The sequence below is a fragment of the Brugia malayi genome (genome assembly GCF_000002995.4).
Source record: "Brugia malayi strain FR3 genome assembly, contig: Bm_v4_Chr2_contig_001, whole genome shotgun sequence".
Taxonomy (NCBI): domain Eukaryota; kingdom Metazoa; phylum Nematoda; class Chromadorea; order Rhabditida; family Onchocercidae; genus Brugia; species Brugia malayi.
Window position 1 is genome coordinate 7,365,171 of NW_025062476.1, and position 21,042 is coordinate 7,386,212.

A 21,042-nucleotide genomic window follows, 5' to 3' on the forward strand; every position below is an offset into this window, starting at 1 on the left:
TTTCCAATTTACCATCTAAATTATCATCAAAATGTACGCAAAGGATAAGAGAAGTACACGAAGCAATAATATCTATTAAAATTTAGTAATGTAAACGACATAAAATTAAATATTTATTTGAAAAAAAAAATGCAAAAAAAAACAAACGTTTCAAGTTGAAAAGGCTTTAAAAAAATTAACAAATTATCATAAATAAATCTTTCATTAGTAGTAGATGTATAAAGATCAGAACTTATTACTTAAACATAATTTTCCAATTTTATTAATCTTTAGCGTAACGAATTCGAAATAATTTACGAGTTAATTGATAATTTATAGTGACAAGAATCATTGTCCTCATGAAGCCACTATTTTCAGTTCAATTCTAGCAGGAAAAGAAAATGTACATAGTCTAAAAAAATTCTATCCTGTCAAAAGAAATTAGTTAAAATTTCGGTAAAATTTTACTTTTTTATTCATCTACTGCTATAATTGTTTGAATTTCGTTTCTAAATAGAAATTAATAAAAAATATACAAAAAATAGTAAAAAGGAAATTTTTAGATGAAAAAATTGAAAATTGATTTTATGATAAGATCTGATAACTCCTTTCATCCTTACTTATAATTCTTATTTATCAATTGACAATATTAACTCCAAATAATAATAGTGATAATACTAATTTTAAATGATAATGCACGTGTTGTTAATTATTAGACACCAATTGCTGTTATTATTGATTTCAAATGATAATGCTCTTATTATTAATTAATAGATATTACTGATATATCGACTTTAAGTGATCATGCTTACAGTATTAGCATCAAAAAACGAGGATGTATGTTGGGATGAAAAAAATCACAGCAATTTTCGATATTATTTTTTGAAAGAGAATTGATCAATCAAGAGAATTGAAAGAGTTTCATAGCCATATCAATAGATAAACAAGAAGCTACAGAACAAAAATCATGTTGCTGTGTCTATTCTGATAAACATATAACATATATTTTTGAAACATTTTAAAATGTGATTTTAAAATATTCCCTTTCATTCATTCCAGTAAAACTAATAAAAAAGATTCATCAAATGAAAAAGCTGATATAATTGAGACAAATAATGCGACAATTTCTCATATTAACCATCAATCTGTTTGAGTTAATTTTTTCTAGAAAAACAGAAATTAATAGATTATATTATGAAATTCATCGTTTATTATAGAACAAAAATTTCATTAAAAGTACAAAAATATATAATTCAATTAAAAAAAGAAATAAAAAATGAATGAAAAAGATAATTTAATAGATATTGCATTCAGATTCTTACGCAAATTTCAAAATGCAATCGATTGAATCATAGACTTTGATAAAATACAATACTTTTTATGTAATAACTCTTCTCTCTCTCTCTCTCTCTCTCTCCCTTCTGCCATAGAAAGCCTTTTAATTCAAATAAAATGACAATCTTTCAATTTCAATAATTTATTTTCTTCTTCTCAGAAAAAAAGATGGTGAATTTCTCTTACCTATAATTATCTGAAACATACTAAAATTCAAAATAATCATAATATTTCAAGAAAATTTCTTATAACTTTGTCATTTCTAAACTTTTTAATTTTGCAGTATTGATTTTAATATTGTCAACATATATTTTATTGACACTTCAATTTATTCTACAACGAGGATTGAATAAATTTCAAACAAATAAGAGTGATTACTAAAAAACTATTTGCACATGAAAAAAGTCACAATTATCTGCGCTCGAAGAAACTTGAATTGAATATATTTTCATGATTATTATTTATTGACCATTATTTATTACTTATCAATCCTTATCAATGAAGAAATTGCTATTTAAGTAACCGTAAAACTATTTACTGCTATCAACTCTTACTAAGTGCTATAATTAAACTGAAAGTAGATTTGATATCAAAATTTATTTTGATTTTACATTTGCACCAGAAAAAAAAGAAAAATTAAACATTTAAAAATATAAGCGTGGTGGAAATAAGGCTTTCAAACAATGTACAAAAGTTCGTCAAAATCATTTCTCAATTCACAATAAACGAAATAGAATGAACCAGAAGAAACAAAAACCAAATCAGTAATTAAATTTAATTTTTAAAAGTAAAAAAAGAGTGAAGGTTGATAGTCAGTAATCATTTGCTTCATTTATTTGACTTAAGCAATTTTATTCACTTCTCCTACTACTTCGCAGCTAAATAAAATTTATTAAAATCTATTTTATTGAGGGAAAAAAAATTTCTTGTAAATTCACGTTTCATACTTTATACAACAGAAACCATTTTTAAAACAGTAACATTTGAAAAATAATCTTTTTCAAATTAGAAATGAAGCAAATTTTTTCGAAAAAGAGGGAAAAAAATAAGATCAGATTATCAGTTTCTTTTTTTCATTTGGGAATAGAACAGTTACAAAGAATAGTAAGGTTAGCAAATTGATAGGAAGAAATTTACCAATTCTAGAGCACAACCAAGTCAAAATGTTGAAGATCTCACAATTTCCGTTATTTTTTCAATACAATAAATTCAGTTGTATTTGCAATTTGCAACAGATAGAACACATATCTTTAATTGTATTATCAACGAAATTTATGAATAACAAAAAAAGATAAATGAAAAAATAAAAAAAAAAAAATAATGAAGAAAAAAATGATTTCTAACAGTTGAGGTACATAGAAGAAATAAGAATGAGTTAGATCGATTGTTTTATAATGCTTCACTTTTTCTTTTTAATGATTTTAATATATAGAAGCATTCATAAATATGTTTTAAAAAAAAAAAATTATAAAAATGGTTGTAATAAACAAATCTCATCTCTCTCATTTCACCCAATTTTTGCGAATATTTTAAGTATAAAATACAGACAGTTTAAAAAAAACAACAAAATTTCACATGTCATTAAAAAAAATTAATTAAGCTAAAAAGAAAGAAAGAAAAGAACGGCAATTTATTAACAGAGATAAATGACAAACAAAAAACAAAACAAAAAAAAAGTGCAAAAACATGTAATAAGCAGAGATCGGTGTATACTCTTCGGATATTCTCATCGGTATGTTTCGCGAACTAATCACCATTTGCTAAACCACTCAGACTATTTTTTAGTTTTTTTGGCTGTTTTTTCCTGGAATATTTTGCAACTCTTAGATACGCATTTATAAATTGTTGTACAAGCATAGGAAAAGCATGAAAGTCCCAAATCAGAAATTAATACACTACATCAGTCACATATGAAATCGTACGGCGATATTTTTGTGATTTTTTATGTTAGCCTTGTTTTTTCCTCTTTATACTAGATGTTGTTTTTTACTCAGCATTTCCCAATCTTTTTTTTTTTTTTTGTAATTTTATAAAGCTTATTGTATTTTTATACTCTTTAATTAGCATCTGATATTAATTTTTTGTACAAATATTTGAAGATACTAACCCCTTTTTTACCACTAGCTCGTGTTTCTATCGCAGATTTAACTTTCACTATACGCTCACGAAATTGTTTTTCGAGAATATCAGCGCACTGATAAATAGCTGAATCTTTTGAATTAAATATTCGAGCATTTTCAAAAATTTGTGCTATATCAGTAGTAAATTCTTTCAAGCTATGATATTCGTAATGTTCCAGTTTTCGCTGCACAATGCTCAGATCTGTAAATGGAATATTTATTCAAGCAGCTCATAATAAGTTCTAAACATAACATGCTTATTAATGATAACTGATTTTTTCTTCACTACAAAAAATACTGGAAATGAAAACAAAAATTGCCGAGAACTTAACTGTATTTATACGAAATGAATTTTATTAATGATAAATCAACAAAATTTGAAAACTAACCCATCGGTTTTTTAATAATAGAATAATAATCCGGATGATTTTTTTGATCAACTGCTTGTCGAAAAGGCCAGCTAGTTCGATGACTCTTTAAACTATCAAAGGCATGCCAAAGAAGATCGAAATCAGGACGATCAAGTAATATAGGCGGTGAAGATGAAGTACTCGATTCATTTGCTTGCTTATTTTGTGTACATTGAGGGCACAGATATTCCGCTGCTTTTTCGGCATCCCTAAATTCCATGTTTAGGCACAACTTTCAATTCATTTATTGTCATAATCATTACAACTTAATTTGAATATTAGTTTTTAGTACTTCTCGATAAAATATTCATGCATATAAACTAAACTTTTCGTACTTCAATTCATTTTTCCAAAAATGCAGTTTAAATCATATGAAGAACTTGTAAATAATCAAATAATGTATAAATGTTAAAGAAAGAAAAGATGTTTTACACTTTTTCTGCACTCTTTTCTTCCGCAACTTTCTGAAAAAGATCCTTAACGAAAAACGGATCCAAAGACAAAGATGATTTGCGTTTTCGAGAAAAAACACATACTCTTGAGTGATGTCAACACACCGTGGATGAAACCATCCTTCACATCCATCACAGCCAACATAAAATTGTGAATCATCGTATGGAGTCTGGCATACACAATATAGTTCCTAAAATATGTGAACTGAAAATTAATCGCTACTTTTAATGTAAATCAATAACTTTTCATCTCTTTCTTCTATTTTAATGATCTTTATCAAATATTGCTAACATTTATTAAAATTTGGAAGAGTAACGAAATATGAAAAACAAGATTAAATTAGTAAGCTAACGATGGCGCAACAAGACATATAAGGTCTAATACACATTATCTGAAAAAAGCTCACAATTTCAACCATCTATTTTGTCCAATTTACTGACTTCCTGAGATGCCAGTAATTTCTACAGTCAAAACACACCTAAGCCAACAAGTGCTGAATATTTTAAACCACTTTAAAAATTTTCAAAAACTTTTCCAATATGATCGCAGTATTTAAAACTGAATGTTACCGCTCAGAGACACATTCAAATATCAAGAAATCTACTTGGTAAAAAAACATAGCAATCTCACTAATAGGCAGCAGAAACCAACCTTTTCAGAACTTTTCTGCTCTTTCGCACAATCTGCACACAACCAACTTGTCATTTTCTTTGACTTTCTTTCTGATATGCCAACACATTTACCATGGAACCACTGATAGCATAAATCGCAACCAACGTAAAACCTGAAAATGAATAATTAAAAACTGAAAGCTTGAAAATTTATTTCCTTCACCTGTTACAAGAAAAATATTTTTTATTTTCTAGTATCTAACAAGAAGTATTATACCTTAATTAAGTGGGTTTACTACACAAAACATATTAATTGCATTCGTCAGACAACTAAGTACTCGTAACTTTAAATAAATAGTAAATGGACAGTATAAAGAAGTAATTATAAAACAATACTTTTTCGGGTCATAAGGCTGATTACATTTGCAGTGTCTTTTTGTGGTATCGATGTCTGGAATAGATTCTGAACATGCTGTTCCTGGTCGTGACGACGTTGAAGGAGTGGTTCCACGTGTCATACGAAGCTGTTCTTTCCGAGTTTTTCCATTTGTCTTCGTTTCACTACTATCTGGTATCTGCGATGTCGAAAGTGATTCAATTTTGATAAAACTTTCGTCCCACTAAAATTGTTGAAATCAATAGTTAGGTAGTCTAGGAAAGTAGTTCTAAGAATTCCTGTTATTAGCACAATTAATGATAATAAACCTGGTATGGCATGATAATGCCTTCTGAAGATGCACAAAAAAGTATACAATTAAGAGAGTTGATGGAATTTCTATCCACGATAATTGCACATTTCACTTTTCACCACATTCTTTGACCAAAATTACAGAGAGGTAGTCGATACTTTTTTACAAAAATAAAGTATCGCAAGTTCCGAAAACTGCTGTTATCTTGCTATAAAAGAGGAAAAAATTTACACTCTTTTTCTTCTTGCTTCTCTCACTACGCCGCTGTTGTGAGGTGTCTTCCACTTGTTGTCCCGAATCCATTAAAGGTTGATCCTTTACTGACAACTCTCCTGATTGCTGCTGAATGGATAAATCTGGTATCAATCCCGTAGTTTTCGCACACTGTACATTGCTATTTTCGCTTGGAAGTTGGATAGTCGACTGTTCATCTACCTAAATTTCTATTCATTATAAAGTTTATAAAAGTTATAATTATAAAAGTCTAATTATAAGAATTAAAATCAAAAACTAACTGGAAGAGACTCGTATAAACCCAATTAGAAAGAAACCTTATTCGATGCTGTTTCGTCGGAATGTATTATACCACCCAACGATATGGTACTTGGTTCTACCGGCATTCCTGCTATAGCTTGCAATTGTGCACTTGAATCGGGAAAAAGTTCACGTGCTCCTGCAAAAAAAAAAAAAAAAAAAAAAAAACATAAATTTACTTTGAAAAACTGATACAGAGAAGCTGTATTTGGAAGATCGAAATTTATGAGAGAGAGAGAGACAGAAGTGAAACTAAGATATTCAAAACTATGAAATTTCAAATCTACCAAGTTTTATCTCAGTAATGTGTAGAAAACTGCACAGCAAAAATTCCAATCTCTTCGAGATAAATTAAAGTATTAGAAAAAAGGTATCTACGAAACCAAGTTAATTAATCGAGAATTCTCTTTTCTCTTTTGAGCCATTCTCAGCTTTTGATCAACTTTTAAGCCTCACTCTTCTCAGGCCTACTTCGAGGCCGGCGCCATGGCGCAATCATTCCGGCCTCAGTCTCTGCTCTTTCCTCTAACTTAAGACGCCTTTTATTGACTTCTCTCTTGAACCATTCAATGCGCTCACCCAACTCAGCTTCAAGTTGTCTCGCTGAAAGGCGTTCAATTTTCAGTGCCCTAAAAATTGAGAAATAAGAAAAAAATGTGATAAAAACTACATTAACAGAAAATAATAACTGATTCCGCTTCACTGGAATCAGTTTAAAAGAAAAAAAAGAAAAAAAAGCTCGCCCATCATTGAAAGAATAATGTAATACCTTTGCTGCATTTCACGGCGCTTTCTTTCTTCCTGACGTTTTTCAAAAATACGCTGAATGTGACGTCGATGCCAACCATTTTCAGCATCCATTATGCAAACTTCAGTTATCAAATTGTCAAGCACCTGAAAAATGAATTCAAGAAGTTCTGAAGTATAGCATGAAACATATTAAAAGATTTAACAAAATTTGCTGCTTTTAAATTCCCAAGATTTGCTTATAATATATTGATAATCCAGTGTTGCCAAAGAAATAGTACAAATCTACGAAGCAACAAAGGTTTGATTAGAAATCAGTAATTTGTGACAAGAAAAGAAACTTCTTTTATAACTCGCTGATCGACTTGTTCAAACGGACGAATGTAAAGATTGGAACGGATATCAATGGTTCCAATATATTTTATATGGGTACGACAACTGGCATAACTGTGCCCCACTGATGATGTCATATCTGTTAATTCGTTTTGCGTCTTACCATATAATGACGATACTAAAAATGAAAAAATTAAAGAATTTACGGTTTTGAAAGACGATATTCAAGACTAAGAGAGTAATTACGGATAAGTGAACATTTAGAGACCTTCTATTTAGCGTATACGAGATGTTCTTAATTTTGTCCTTTACTCTAAGTCACTTCGAATAACATGTTCTCAGTTGTCATGCAGATATCCATGCTATTATGGTTCCGGACTGCAAGTCTCCAACCAACTACTTGCCACCTTCTGTTTAGTATTTTCATAGTAAATTCGTGCTCATTCTAAATCTTATGTAAAATTTCAATGCCTTTCAGCCAACCGAAACGTACATATAGCATCGGAGCGACTTTGACATTAAAAGTTAAACTAAACAATAGCCCTGCACAGACTGTCATAAAGAATTTTTTAAAAGCACTTGAAATAGCTAAAAACTGTCCTTTGTTTGCTAACCAGTCAGGTATTTAATGACTTTGAAAATACAGCGGTTTACCCTCAAATATCAGTCATTAAAGTGTTGTGACATACAATGGCACTTTCTAGAAGCATATAACAACATACTGTAGAAGAGTTGTAATGCACATGTTATCATTACTGCAGTCTAACAGAGATCACTGATAGTTGCAATGAAAAAAAAAAAAAAACTCTGGTAACTAAAAAAAAACAGTTCGGAAAAATGGCCCGATGAACTCTTCAACATCGATAACGGAATGTTTCCATTATTTGACCATTCTTGTAGAACAATTAAAAAAATGTTCTGATGCTGCAAACTACTTGAAAATTGAAAATAAAACAATGTTTCTTAATTACTTTCGAAATTTTGAAACATGGATTATACGTGACATTATAATAACATAATTATGAACTTTTCGCAATAGACCATGCCACAATCGCTTCAGTCATCAAAGTTTACGAGAATGAATGAACCAAAAGCACTGCTAGCATAGATTTTACCCATAGTCATTTTTTTCCCCCCCCTCCCCCTCCAAACCAGAAAAAACTATCTTTCAGTGGAAGATTCAGCAAATTTCAATAAAATAACAATAATCAGCGATATACCTCCTCGTCCATGGAGTCCCACTCGAACTACTTCAGCGCCATGATGTGCTCGTACAGTAACTCTAAGAAGGAGTAACTTTTATTTTTCCTAATTTTTAATGACCTCAATTGGAAAAAAAAAAAAAATGGCACGACTTTTGCAGTTGTTAAACTTATTGAAATGAACCGATTTTAACCTCCCAATAGTACTATTCACTATTCAACTAAGTGCAAAAAAGAATCTGGGAAACCCGTACCCTGCTGTCCTGGTTTCTGTTCGTACCATATTCGCGTATCTATCACCACCAATTGCTGAAGATCCGGAGCCAACCTGGAAATTGGACTTTGGTAGCTTCTAATTACCCGTCTTGTCTGTTTCCTAATCTCTTACGGAAATGAAATCATCTAAATGGATAATTTTTCAAAGAGTGCATGATCGTGTGACTTGCAAAAATTACTTTTAGAATATTTTTATTTTATGCACAAAAACAGAAACATGAAAAATATAGAGATGATAGCCAAAACCAAAAATCAAAATCGGCTACCACTCAAATAGTGTAGAATCGAAACACAAAGTTATGTAGAAGTAGACGAATGTATCATCTGGTACAAATCATCCATATAAGAATATGAAATTACAATTTCGTGATGTTAATATATTAACAAAATGAAGACTTTGCTCACTATTATTTCGAGCACTGTTCAGACGATGTGTAACAGAAGAAACTAACCGACAATAGGAGAAAAAATAACAGATGCCTTTTAAATGACAAGAATAGTGAAAGGTACCTAATAAAAAATTGGTATGGAGATTTCGTTGCCGAGTAATAGGAATATAACGAGGATGTCTCAAAATACGCAAAATGTATCGTCAGATGACAGTGTAACTATAGGAATACTATGGAAAATCTATGCAATCTTCAACTCATCTATTCTCAATATTACATAAACCTAACGTCTACATAACATTCCATAAAATCCAACAAATTAAGACGTTAACACAAAGTCACACGATCATAGCAATTTATGAAAAATTATCTGAAATGCAACGAAAGTATGAAGCAACAACCAATGGTCCAAATTGGGAGGAATAACAAAGTAATCCTATTACATTATCTTTATCAATTCCCTTTATTTTTGCCCAATTATAATTTCACGACCAACTTGGAATTTAATTTCAGCTTCTATCTACTGCATTTATTACTTCCACCTTTCGAAATTTCTTGAAACTCTGAAATCATATTTCTGATTTCTAACCACTCGTCTAAGCGCAATATAAGAGATCCATAGATCAATATATCACTAATGTAAAGCTATCAAATCCCGGTATAGGCCTGCAGATCATCATTATTGTAGTAACCACCACTTATCTGAAACTCAGCACTTAGAATGAAATTAATCTGGAGAAATGTATTGGAGGCCTATAATTCACGGAACTGCAAGCCCACTAAAATTACAGTCACTTAGCTTTCTGGTTCCATTTCTGAAATAAGCTAAACAGAGTTCCTACTTACCATAGGGTCATGGTCACCAAATATATGACCTGATGATGTTTGTTGATCGAGAGCTGAATGAACCACTGCTGTTAAACCTTGCCGAGGCTGAACTGTTACAGCTGGTCTTGTACTGCTAAGAAAAGTTTCAGTTATAACAGTAAAAACACCTTTCGAAATCCGAATTTAATAAATTGAGGAAACAAAATCTTATTAAATTAATTGCAATCTAACTAACTCACAAAATTTTCATATTTTGAAGAATTTTTGAAGAGACTGGCATAAAGGAACAACAATTTACCCAGAAACTGGAGCTGTTCCAAGTGGCTTTCCAGACGACCGAAGACCTTTTTCTGTCAATAAACGATACTCCTCGTCTACTTGTGCCGTACTAGGATCGGTGGAATGATCATTCAGCATCTCATCGCCATCCACTCTTCGCTTCTGTAAAACGTTAAAGTTGAATTCCAGATTTCATTTCTCAACAGATTAATTCGCTGTTTGTAAAAAATGTTCATCATCAAGGAAGTGATTAAATTAGAACAATTATATTTTATTGAAATATGAACTATCCAGCTGGAATGCACAACTATAGGATCAGTCAACATCACTATATTTACCGGTTGCATTCGGCCAATTCGCACTGTGGATGAAGCTTGATTTTCAGTAGAAGATGGCTGATTTACTACTGATACTGTTCGCTGTAAATTATTACAGGATAAATAAGGAATGCTAGAAAAATCACTTATTACTAAGGAATCAAGAAGCTTATTATCATCGAGAATAAAGCTGTAGAATAATTACCAATTCGCCTCCTTCTATCAACATACTCAACCATGCACTTATTTGATAATTCAAAGCAATTCAATCTGCCTAATAGCACACATTTGACAGCCATACTCATTTTTTACTAATCGTATGACATTTGTAAGTCCAAATCTTTTGTTTTTTTTAAGCTTATACACTGATATTCAATTTTCATATTTTCTAAATTAGTTGATCAATAATACCTACCGCAGGTAATCTTAAAACTCTTCCCACTGACTGATTACCAGTAAAAACAGTTCGAGTAGTACCAAGCGGACGAACAAAGGGAGAATCTATAAAAACGAATTTTAGAATTTTGGAAACGATGAAAATATTGTTAATGCTGAAGGATAAGAATGAGAACAAGCATAAAATATAATGTAGTACTCAGAAAAAAGCTATCCTAAGGGAGATCAAAAACGCATACTTGTTGCAGAACCTCGAACATCATTTATTGTTGCACCACCAGCCTGAAATGATATTCACACTGGTGAAACACGACAATATAAATATATATAAATTCAATTAATCCAATTTATCGTACTTTCCTCTTCTTCTCTGATAATATAATTCATCAAAATTTCCTCGTTCCACAATCTTCATATTTCTTCATAACTTTTTAGTACCCTGACAACATCGAATCCCGGGATAAATGAGTGGGAGAATAAACCGAATTGGCGAGTTGAGAAACAGCACGACTGTCAGGGAGTGATGGTATAATAAAAACAAGAGAAATAACAAAGATGAAAAGGCAAAGTGCTTAAAACGTATTTCTTTGGAGAAAACAATCAAGTATCTTTAAAAAATGCGAATATGTACTTGTGTTGTGCGAACCGTTCGATATGCACCAGGTGTACCTGTACCAGTAGTAACTGGCCTTAAATACTGCGTCGTGCCATCACTCCGGCGAATCAACAGCAATCTTTTACCCACTGGTGCCTGAAATTCAAACAAAAAAGAAAACCTGCAAAACCTTAAATTAGCAAAGTCTTATTAAGAAGACAGCCACTACTTCACGAAGTTCTGTATGCACATAGGAAAGATTCATGTCATAGGGATTCATGTAGAAATACAAATAATCTTGAAAAAAAGAAGTATGTCAAATTACTGTTTAAACCAACCACAGGAGATCCATGACTCGAACCTGGAACTGATACAACTCTTCGAGTGACTGGTATTCGCACCGATTCACGTTGATAGGTTCCAGTTCTTGGTTGTGAAGCTATCATTGGCGGTGTACGAACAGATCCTGGAGCACTCGCTGTCCTGGTACTCTGCGTTGGATGATTCTGATACACCATTACTCGACAAAACGTACCATCCGGTTTCTAAATTTAGTTCATTTTTTTAAAAAATCTAGTATTATATGACCAAAAGTACCATACACTTTCAACAGATGCTAATACACCCTTGGATTTAATTAATAAACAATGAGCAATATAAAATAAATTAGTTGTATGTAGCATTTTCAGCACTTTCAGCCCGTTTTCAAAATCAAACACTTCTAGTCCATCTTGACTACTGTAGTTACCCTTCGGAAGAATATGATTCGCTCTAGCTAAAATAAAAACCAAAAGATAAAGCTAACCTGAAACATAGTATACTTCCCTCCTCCTAATAATTCACCTGGTCGTCTGGCCACTTGCTCATACTGACGAAGTATATTCGGATTTTGCCACTGCGCTTTATATGGACTAAAATACATTAATAATTAAATCTAAGGAAGCTCGATATAGCAAAACCCCTAAATAAATTTGACACTTAACATATATTTTCATTCTTTTAGGTACAAGATTTTATTGAAGAGCAATCATTTGAAAACTGAAAGAGAATTCCGTTAAGCAATGTTCAATAAATTTATAATCACCTTCCAGCCAAGTGTCTTTCCGATCTCTGTTCTGATAATCGAGAAACTTTTGGTCTTGGTTCTAAACTTGAATTCGATTTTTCAACAATACTTGGCAATGTTTCGACGTCGATATATTCATCATCGTCATCTTCGTCCTCATCATCTTTTATATCATAATCGTAATCTGGCATGCGTTTTGGTTGCGGACGACGTCGCTCACCAGATATGCGGTTAGAATGAACTGTCTGCGACTCATAGTGCTTAATAACTGGCGCAGGAATTCTATTACCTACTGAAAACAATTAAAAACATAATCTGTAGCAAACAGCTATCCTATTGCATGATAAGAATATGACTACGTAGGGCTACATAGAATACTTCGAAAAGCTGCTTTTGAGAACCTGTGATAACCGATGGTGCATTCAAACCACGTCTCGCCCGATTTTCAATATTCTTCCAATAATTAGCTATTTCCCAAGGTTTCAATTCAATACCATCGATCCATCGCTCAACCACTTTCACATGATCTTTCCTTAGTGCCCCGTTTTCTGATCTCCCTCTTGTTGCTTTTCTTTTACGCAAAGCTGAAATAAACCGTGATTACTATTATGCCATCGAAGTCCATCAAAACATATACTGGTCAAAAGACAATGAATGTTTACAAAAGTTAAGCTATCGCAATCTCCATTAGTCGCATATTACTATGCTATGCGCCAAACCATTAGCATTATCCTACTCCCGTTACAATGGAGCATTTTCCTATGACATAAATCAATAACTGTGAAATAAACTGAAGAAAAATTCAAAAAATAAGCTTACTTTTCTCTAGCGATTTTGATGGATGATATGCAGCACTTCCTAAGCCTTCATTAGCATCATCCAGTTCAACATTGTCATCCAGAGGAATTAGCTCTACACTAAGTTTATATTGTTCATACATGCCATCTGGTGGATATTCCTTATGACCAATCACTGTTCTTACTTCATCATGATCCGCAAGATGGACTGTAACTCGAAAATCCTATAAAAGTGATTTTTAAGCAAAGTATTTCAAGAAGAACCAACCAGCATTCTATAACAGCAGCTGTCTCAAAAATAAATATTCTGAAAATACAAATAACTAAATATCTTTAATAAAGAATATCTAACACTGGAAGTATTTATTTCCTCCTACTGTGGAAGTTCAAAATATGACGTACAGCTTTCCTATCTTGATTTAAAGAATAAAAAGAAACTTCATCTGGTTCACGATGCATATCAGCCCATCGAATGCACGCATATAGTACTCGAAGATGCAAAGCAATCGAGTGGTATGACTGAGCACGTAATACTAAGTATCTGCAATTATGAAGTGTTTATATATATTCAATTCAATTCGTACATAACAATAGAATAATTCCTTCCATGCAGATCAAAATTTTAGTTTTTTAACAAATGTATTATTAAGAATGTACATCTCTTTTATGCCTACGGATTGTACTTTCTTAACAGTCAAACAGTGAAACGTTCAAGCATATGCAAACACAATGAACATATTAAAATGTTAAAATACACGGAAACATAAGGATGATGCACATCTTAAAACACAATTTTCAGCTGATGTGATTAATAACTACATTACAAAGAGTGCTTTCTAGTTCAAAATTTGCAATATTTCCAAATATGAAAGATTATTTCACTCTCCATAACCAAATTAGCAAACCTCCAGCAATTATCAAAGAGTGGACGTTGACAAGGGTAGTTCCATACTTGATTGTTACTTTTAGCCAAACGATGGAAACCAGGAGCGAAATAATTCAAATTTATTCCACCCTGGCGAGCCAAACGTTTTAAGGCTCTGAAAAACTTATTTGTAAGCTCTTAAGAAGTCTACTGTAAAAATTAAGTTTGGTCTATTCAAAGCATTACAGTGTTGAATTACGGCGTAAGCAGTTCAAGAAAATGGAGAAATAATGCTGTACAACTACACTGCAACTGTTTACCCTAACTGGACGCAACTAAACTTGATCCCATGTTTCTTGAAAATATCTGTAGCATTATCACCCAAAGAAGCTATAAATGATTACATGTATAGATCTCTAAAACATTCAAAGAGATAATATTTTTCAACAAAAGAAACTAACTTCTGTGGTAAGATTAATAAACTTTGTTCACCAGTACGTCTGACTCGATAATCAAATGGTAGCGGAAGCGGAAACGGTTTATTCATCTCCAGTGTTTTTACATCTTTTCCATTTTCTTGATGAGATTTTGACGGTGACGAAGATGGAGGTCGTGCATGCACAACACTACTCGTGGTTCTTCCCACTAAAATTAATTGTGTATAGTGGAAAAGCTAATATTTTAGACGTACAGAAGGATTCTGACAGTGGCGAAGATGACGAAGATCCTTTCTACTTTTTCACTTAGATCAAAAAAAAAAAATGAAATTTTACAAAAGGTTTGAATTTTTTATAATAACAAAGCAGAACGTACTGGACTGCGATACTGCTTGACGACACGTAAGACTATAACAACCTTGAACACTATCATTTTCTGAGGTAATCGGTAATGGCATTATACCCATTCTACACGTGGGAGAATAGCACTTCTTCAAAAGTTCCTTTTGCCACTTCCTGAAAATAGTTTTGTTTCAACAGCACTTAAAAATTCATGGTCTAATTTTTTTTTCTTTTGGGGGAGAGGAAGGGTTATTTCATTACGTTAGGCGTCATCTCTGCAGCTTGATTACATTTATGATTTCAAGAATTCATATGACATGCACAAAAAGATCTGTTAACCTGAAACAAATTTACCTCTCTTCTCCTTCCAATTCTGCAATTCTCCACTCGTTTAGACATTTAACAATTTTTTCCAGATGAATTGCCTTCCTATTTGCCAATGAAGTGGGCTGGAACATTTCAGACAAATGAAACATTTATCAAAAATCGAAAAAAGGGGAATAATTTCAATACAGAGATAAATTTTTTCAACTTAAAAAATTCGTTCATTTTGTAACAAATTAAAAAGAACAAAAGTACAGATTCCGTTAGAAGGCATAGTCTAACATGGATCTCCTTAAAAAATACTGTATTCGTCAAATTTCTTGGTTTTTGTTAACAATTAATAACATCAACAGTTAAATAAAAAGTTTTATTAATAAGTTAGCGAAATCTACTAAAACATTAGAAAAAGCGGTATACTTCTAAAATTTTGCCAATATTCGGCTTTTCAGCTCGTGGAATAAATGTTCGATGAAATGTATTAGATTTCCACAACCAACCACCAAGAGTACCACGACCATTCACTCGATAACCTTCATCATTCTGTCGCCATAAAGTTCTCTTAAGGATTGAACCAACCTTATGGTGTTTCACCCAAATTACTTCGTCATCATCTGGTTCTGCTGCCCAAAGCTCCTGCATAAAAATTCCCACCTTTTTAAGTTGATCGACTTTAATGTCACTGCCCTTTTCATTTGCTAACTTCAAAAATTTCCATAAGCTAGCAGAGCATTTTACAAAATGATATAAACGATTAGTGGTGATTCTTTTTCTTTTAAAATGACTTCTGTTTTAAAATATTGTTTTGGTGTAGAAAAAGCTAAGCTAAGAGTGCTCGGAAAATATAACATCCTCTAATATCATTGATCATTTTTTATAATGCACTAAAAACCGTTACCCTTTCCTGCTTCTTTTTCTTTGTCTCATAACGCTGACGGCGTTCACGATCCTCCACTGTTATACGTATCAGACGAGTGTGTCCCAGAGTGCTCCACCATACATTATGAAGAACTGGTCGCCGAATCGCACATTCGAAGCGCAGCAACAAATCTTTCAACAATTCAACTGTTGGTGGAGCACTAAGTCCCTACAAGAAATGATAATTCGTAAAAGGAATTTATATGAAAACGTGATAAATATGCAGCAAAATTCTCACAAAAACCGGACAAACACTGACGCCTAGATATTGCCATATAGTTTGCACATTTGTCGAAATTAATTTAAATCCAATCATCTTAATTTTATTTCGCAATTTCAATTTTTTTAAATATCTGTTGTCTTTTTGCAAACTGATGGAATAAATAAGAGAAAAAATAATTGCTAAGCATGACTCGAAGATTCAAAAAAAAAAATCAGAAATTACTTTTTCTAACAAATTACCTTTTTAAAATAATCCAAGCCATCACGTTTCCATAGTCGATGCATTAAAACTGATGGTATTTTTTGAGCAAAACTTTCCATGGAATTTTGTATTATTTTCCCAATCTGAATGGGTTTTCCAGTAAGAGTACGTCCCTTTGCTACCGTCCACTGAAATTTCATGATTCTTTTGAAGCACATTTCTTTATCTAAGTAATACGTTATTTTATTCGTTATAGTAGAAATATTGACATCGTAGTATTTGAATTGAAATCACCTCAAACTCTCCTTCGTCCATAAGCGAAAATCTTCCTGACATGTATTTTTTTTTGTCTCTTTCTTTAGCCCTTTGAATCGGATTTTTGGCATATTCATTCATACTATATTGATTGACATAACGAGACAAGGTATCGCCTTCTCCAAGCCTAAATCCAAGCTCCACAGAAGGGACTTCGTCAATATCGCCATTAACTAAAGCTGTATGGAAACTCGTTTCGATTACTTCTTTTTTTGTAATCACTTCGTGAGCTGGAAATAAGACAGATTTTGTATGGTTACTGGTTTTAATTTCGCAACTGAAAATCAGAGCAGAATGACATACACTTACTTTGCATGCCAGCTGTCCAGAATGTATCCTTTAAACAGTTTCCCGTAAATCCCAACAATTCTTCTACTTTGCAGAGTAGCAGATACTTGCTCACTTCAACATGCTTCGTGTAACCAATTGCAACCACTATTCTTTCATCATCACTTTCTCGTAATTGACTAAACAACGGCTTTGCCAAAATATCACCCATTCTAACAACTGAAAAAAGATTACTTGTAGCTGGAATCTTTGTGAGTCTTCCAAAAACACTCAATCGTGACAAGCTTCAGAGTCAACTAGAAAATCTAAAATTTTCAGCCCATGAACCTAACAAAAACGTTTGACTTTGTTTTCACTTTTTTTTAAAAAAAAATAATTTTAATCCAAGCTAACCGTTATCAGCATGCAAGTACAAATCAGTTTTATTTCTAGCTCTTGCGCTTCGTCCATAGTCACCAGTTAACTGCAATGTCATCCGCATATGTTCTTCAATGAGAGGAAGAAGGTCCATAAAAACGGCTGCCAAATGTTTTTCGTATTCGTTCACAGAAAGCATATTCAACAAAAAATAGAGCTGAGGAAGAGTGCTGTAGTAATGCACAGAACCGTCAATATCGTTCTGCACAAATATACGCCTCACCATAAACCAGTAAAGACGGCCATGACGATCGCGACCCAATGGTTTGAAACGCATTGGCATACGCGGCGACCGGTAACCTGGGACTTGACAGTCTGTTACACCGCGTACCTAAAATGATAATTTCGATAAAGTAAGAGTACGGTGAAAATAAAATGAAGGATAACTAGTAAATGAACATTGCATGTCTTTTCTGCAACTGTGACTCACATGGCTACATCAGTTCCATATGCTGTCCTGTTTTATCATACAAGTTAAAGGTACTGAAACCAATGATACCTTATGTAATTCACACACTTGACACAACCACTTTCCATCTGGTACATCGGCTAAATTTGTGCATGACAGATGATAGCATGCTTCGCAACCGTCACATAGCAGGACATCGCCTGGTTTTCCACATTCACGACAGTGTTCATCTACCGTCAGTTTTCCCTCATTTCTAACAATATTCCGGTATTCATTAGTTTGAAAGAAACGATCGCAAAGCCATGAAAGAACTGTAAGTCGTTGTTTCACACCAACAAACGGATAATTTCCACTTGCTGCTTCAAGAACTTCAGCAGGAAAACGCTGCGGATCGCTTTCCAAATATTGGCGAAGTACCTGAAGCAAAGAACTATAGTACAGTTTTTTGAATCCAATCCTTGAGATCTGTTAATAACAAAAAAAAAAAAAAAAAGGATGTTTTGAAACTTATTAATGAAAAAAATAAATAGACATAAAAACTTTTTTTAACAATACAATATGTATTTCAGATAAGAAATTCCTTCTTTCAACTTTCTAGCTCCTTCTTTTTTCATCCTAGAGTATCCTCTAATTCTCAGTTTACTGCCCTCCTTACATTTTTTCTTGTAGTTACCTCGGCATATGTCATTGGTTCAAGCAGCTGAAGCATGATGTTAAAACTATTGTTTGTGTCCTGAACTGATAAGATGATCTGCTCATCATCATCGTCCTTTAGCGACAACTTCAACAGAGCGATATGTATTTCAGCCAAGAGATTTGTTTGACCCTCAGTACTTAAAGCAGCGCAAAAATCTTCGAAAAGAAATGGAGAAAGTCGAATTGCTTGATAGTACCACCGACAAGTTTCATAAACCTGCAAGGTTTACTTAAGATAGTGAGGAAATATGCGAATTTTTACCAATATTAAGGCCAATACATCACCTGATCTGCCATGGTGAAAAGCGTGCCTCAATGATTTCTGATCTGAACACGTAGGATTGCTTATTAGCTTATAAAAATATCGTTTAATCAGTGACAATGAATTATAAATTATACCAATGCTATTCCAACCTTTATAACAGCTCATTTTCTTAATGATTCAGTACCTCAAGAGCATCAAACAAATATTTCTCATCGATCAATAAATCTTTGCTTCCTTTTGGTAATTTCAATATTGGTAATTGTTCTGCAGGAATTTCAAGCCATGGGCATTCTATAAATTTATTTTATGGAACAACAAATATTGACGAAATGAAAATTGAAACAAAAGCATGGATCTACCAATTTGCAGGGAAACCTACCGACAGATTCATCTGTCTCATAAAGCGATGCACCAGGTGTTGGAACCCGACTCGCCACGGATGATGTCTCCTCTATCTCTTCATCTTCAGCTTCGTCTTCGAAATCCATTGCTGCTGAATCTATCATTAATTTGTTTACAAAATAAATTTCAAAGAATGAATATTCGGGTGAATCTGAACAAATTATTATAAAGCTGAACTAGTTAAGATGGCAACAAGTCTTTTACAAGGTTAGCGTTTCTATTTTCTGCATGGATGTAAAAATTGAAATTCTAATACAAAACAGCGAACTTCTTTGGGCAGTGGAAGTATCACTATCGAAACCATCTGATGAGTCGGTGTAGTAGTCAGGCCTATCATATTCTTCATCACTTTCATCCCAAGCTTGTCGATTTCTGAAACATAATGATCGAGTTCTCAGCTTTATTTGAATATAATCGACGAATAATCACTGAATATACTGTAGATATTCAAATAGTCTTTCTATGAAGCCGCATCATCTAATTTATTGATTGATATGTGGATTGGACAAACTCTCATTGAAGATACAGTAGGCGTTCAAAAAGGCGCTTTTTGAAAAGCTACCCATTAGCTGATATATAAAAAAGTAATATTCACTTTTGGAATTTAAATATTTGAAATTTTTTCCAAACAATTTTACCTCGAATTCGGCCATTCAATTTGAATAAAAACTTCAGAAATGATACGAAAAAAAGTATGAAAATAAGCCATGGCGTAAAGTAATGAAACTATTTCAATTACTTTTAGTAGACAAATAGTAAAAAAAGGAAAAAATAATCGCCCTAAAAAGCCTCTGGTAATATTGCAGCCATATAGCTGTTGCATTGAAATAAGCAACTAACACTATTCGATATATGTGAAAGATTTTGCATTTACTCGAACTAGACAGAATTAAATTACTCTCTGGATTTTGAAGTTTTCGTTGATTTTGATTTCATCGAAATACCAGTGAGTTTTGCACGTCCTCGATTACGACCATAGCATGATGGTGATGATTTAGCTACTGTTTTTCCGGCTGAACTTCGACCACGACCTCGAGGTCTACCACGAGGCATTTCTGTCGAATTCAAAAATATTGCGTTAAAATCTCTTCCAAAATTGTTGTACAGTTAATACCTGTATATCTCTATAAAGTGCTAAAACAACACAGATTAAAGTTTTATCACAAATACTTGAAATAAAAAACATGCAATTTGTGCACGAACGACAACACATGGTCTCACATCGATGCATCATCGTATCGCCACGTATAACTTTATGCAACATATATCCTTTATGCAACATTTTACTTCCCACACTTATTAAACCAATCTATTATGAACACATAACCGGAAAGGGGAAAGACTTGTTTTTTCTTCAAATTATTTATGAATTTTATAAATTCCTAATTTCTGTCTCCTTTTTTATTAATAGAAAATTCTCTGAAAGAAAAAAAAAAAACCGTGAAATTGTATAACACAGTATTCGATCGTTATATGATGACAAAATGATATAAGTTTGTTATAAAAGCATAATCATAAATAAAATATAGTTCAATGATCACATATATACATATGTATGCATTCTTTTCAGAAATTTATGATAAACAT

At 32.6% G+C, this 21,042-nt stretch overlaps 1 protein-coding gene across 9 annotated transcripts; it reads right to left on the reverse strand.

Moving 5' to 3' along the window:
* Positions 1-3,088: 3,088 nt before the first annotated feature.
* Positions 3,089-20,508, reverse strand: Bma-nurf-1 (PHD-finger family protein; the record flags this gene model as incomplete). Of its 9 annotated transcripts, none has more annotated exons than XM_043078780.1 (41): positions 3,089-3,118; positions 3,422-3,636; positions 3,824-4,053; positions 4,381-4,487; positions 4,949-5,081; positions 5,305-5,528; positions 5,829-6,032; positions 6,149-6,270; positions 6,588-6,760; positions 6,901-7,025; positions 7,220-7,389; positions 8,432-8,493; positions 8,668-8,741; positions 9,925-10,036; positions 10,205-10,347; positions 10,524-10,604; positions 10,918-11,003; positions 11,138-11,180; positions 11,530-11,649; positions 11,832-12,038; positions 12,299-12,404; positions 12,578-12,851; positions 12,961-13,143; positions 13,379-13,580; positions 13,795-13,897; positions 14,262-14,396; positions 14,683-14,866; positions 15,035-15,174; positions 15,355-15,449; positions 15,742-15,957; positions 16,220-16,408; positions 16,702-16,851; positions 16,958-17,208; positions 17,288-17,485; positions 17,660-18,014; positions 18,183-18,509; positions 18,766-19,005; positions 19,238-19,344; positions 19,433-19,546; positions 19,724-19,827; positions 20,354-20,508. In XM_043078780.1, 41 exons carry the CDS (start codon positions 20,506-20,508, stop codon positions 3,089-3,091), a joined length of 6,489 nt encoding a protein of 2,162 aa, XP_042934714.1. The 9 variants fall into 9 exon arrangements, with proteins under 9 accessions (XP_042934714.1, XP_042934712.1, XP_042934713.1 ...); XM_043078778.1 differs by having other exon boundaries at positions 9,925-10,039; XM_043078779.1 differs by having other exon boundaries at positions 19,433-19,552.
* Positions 20,509-21,042: the final 534 nt, after the last annotated feature.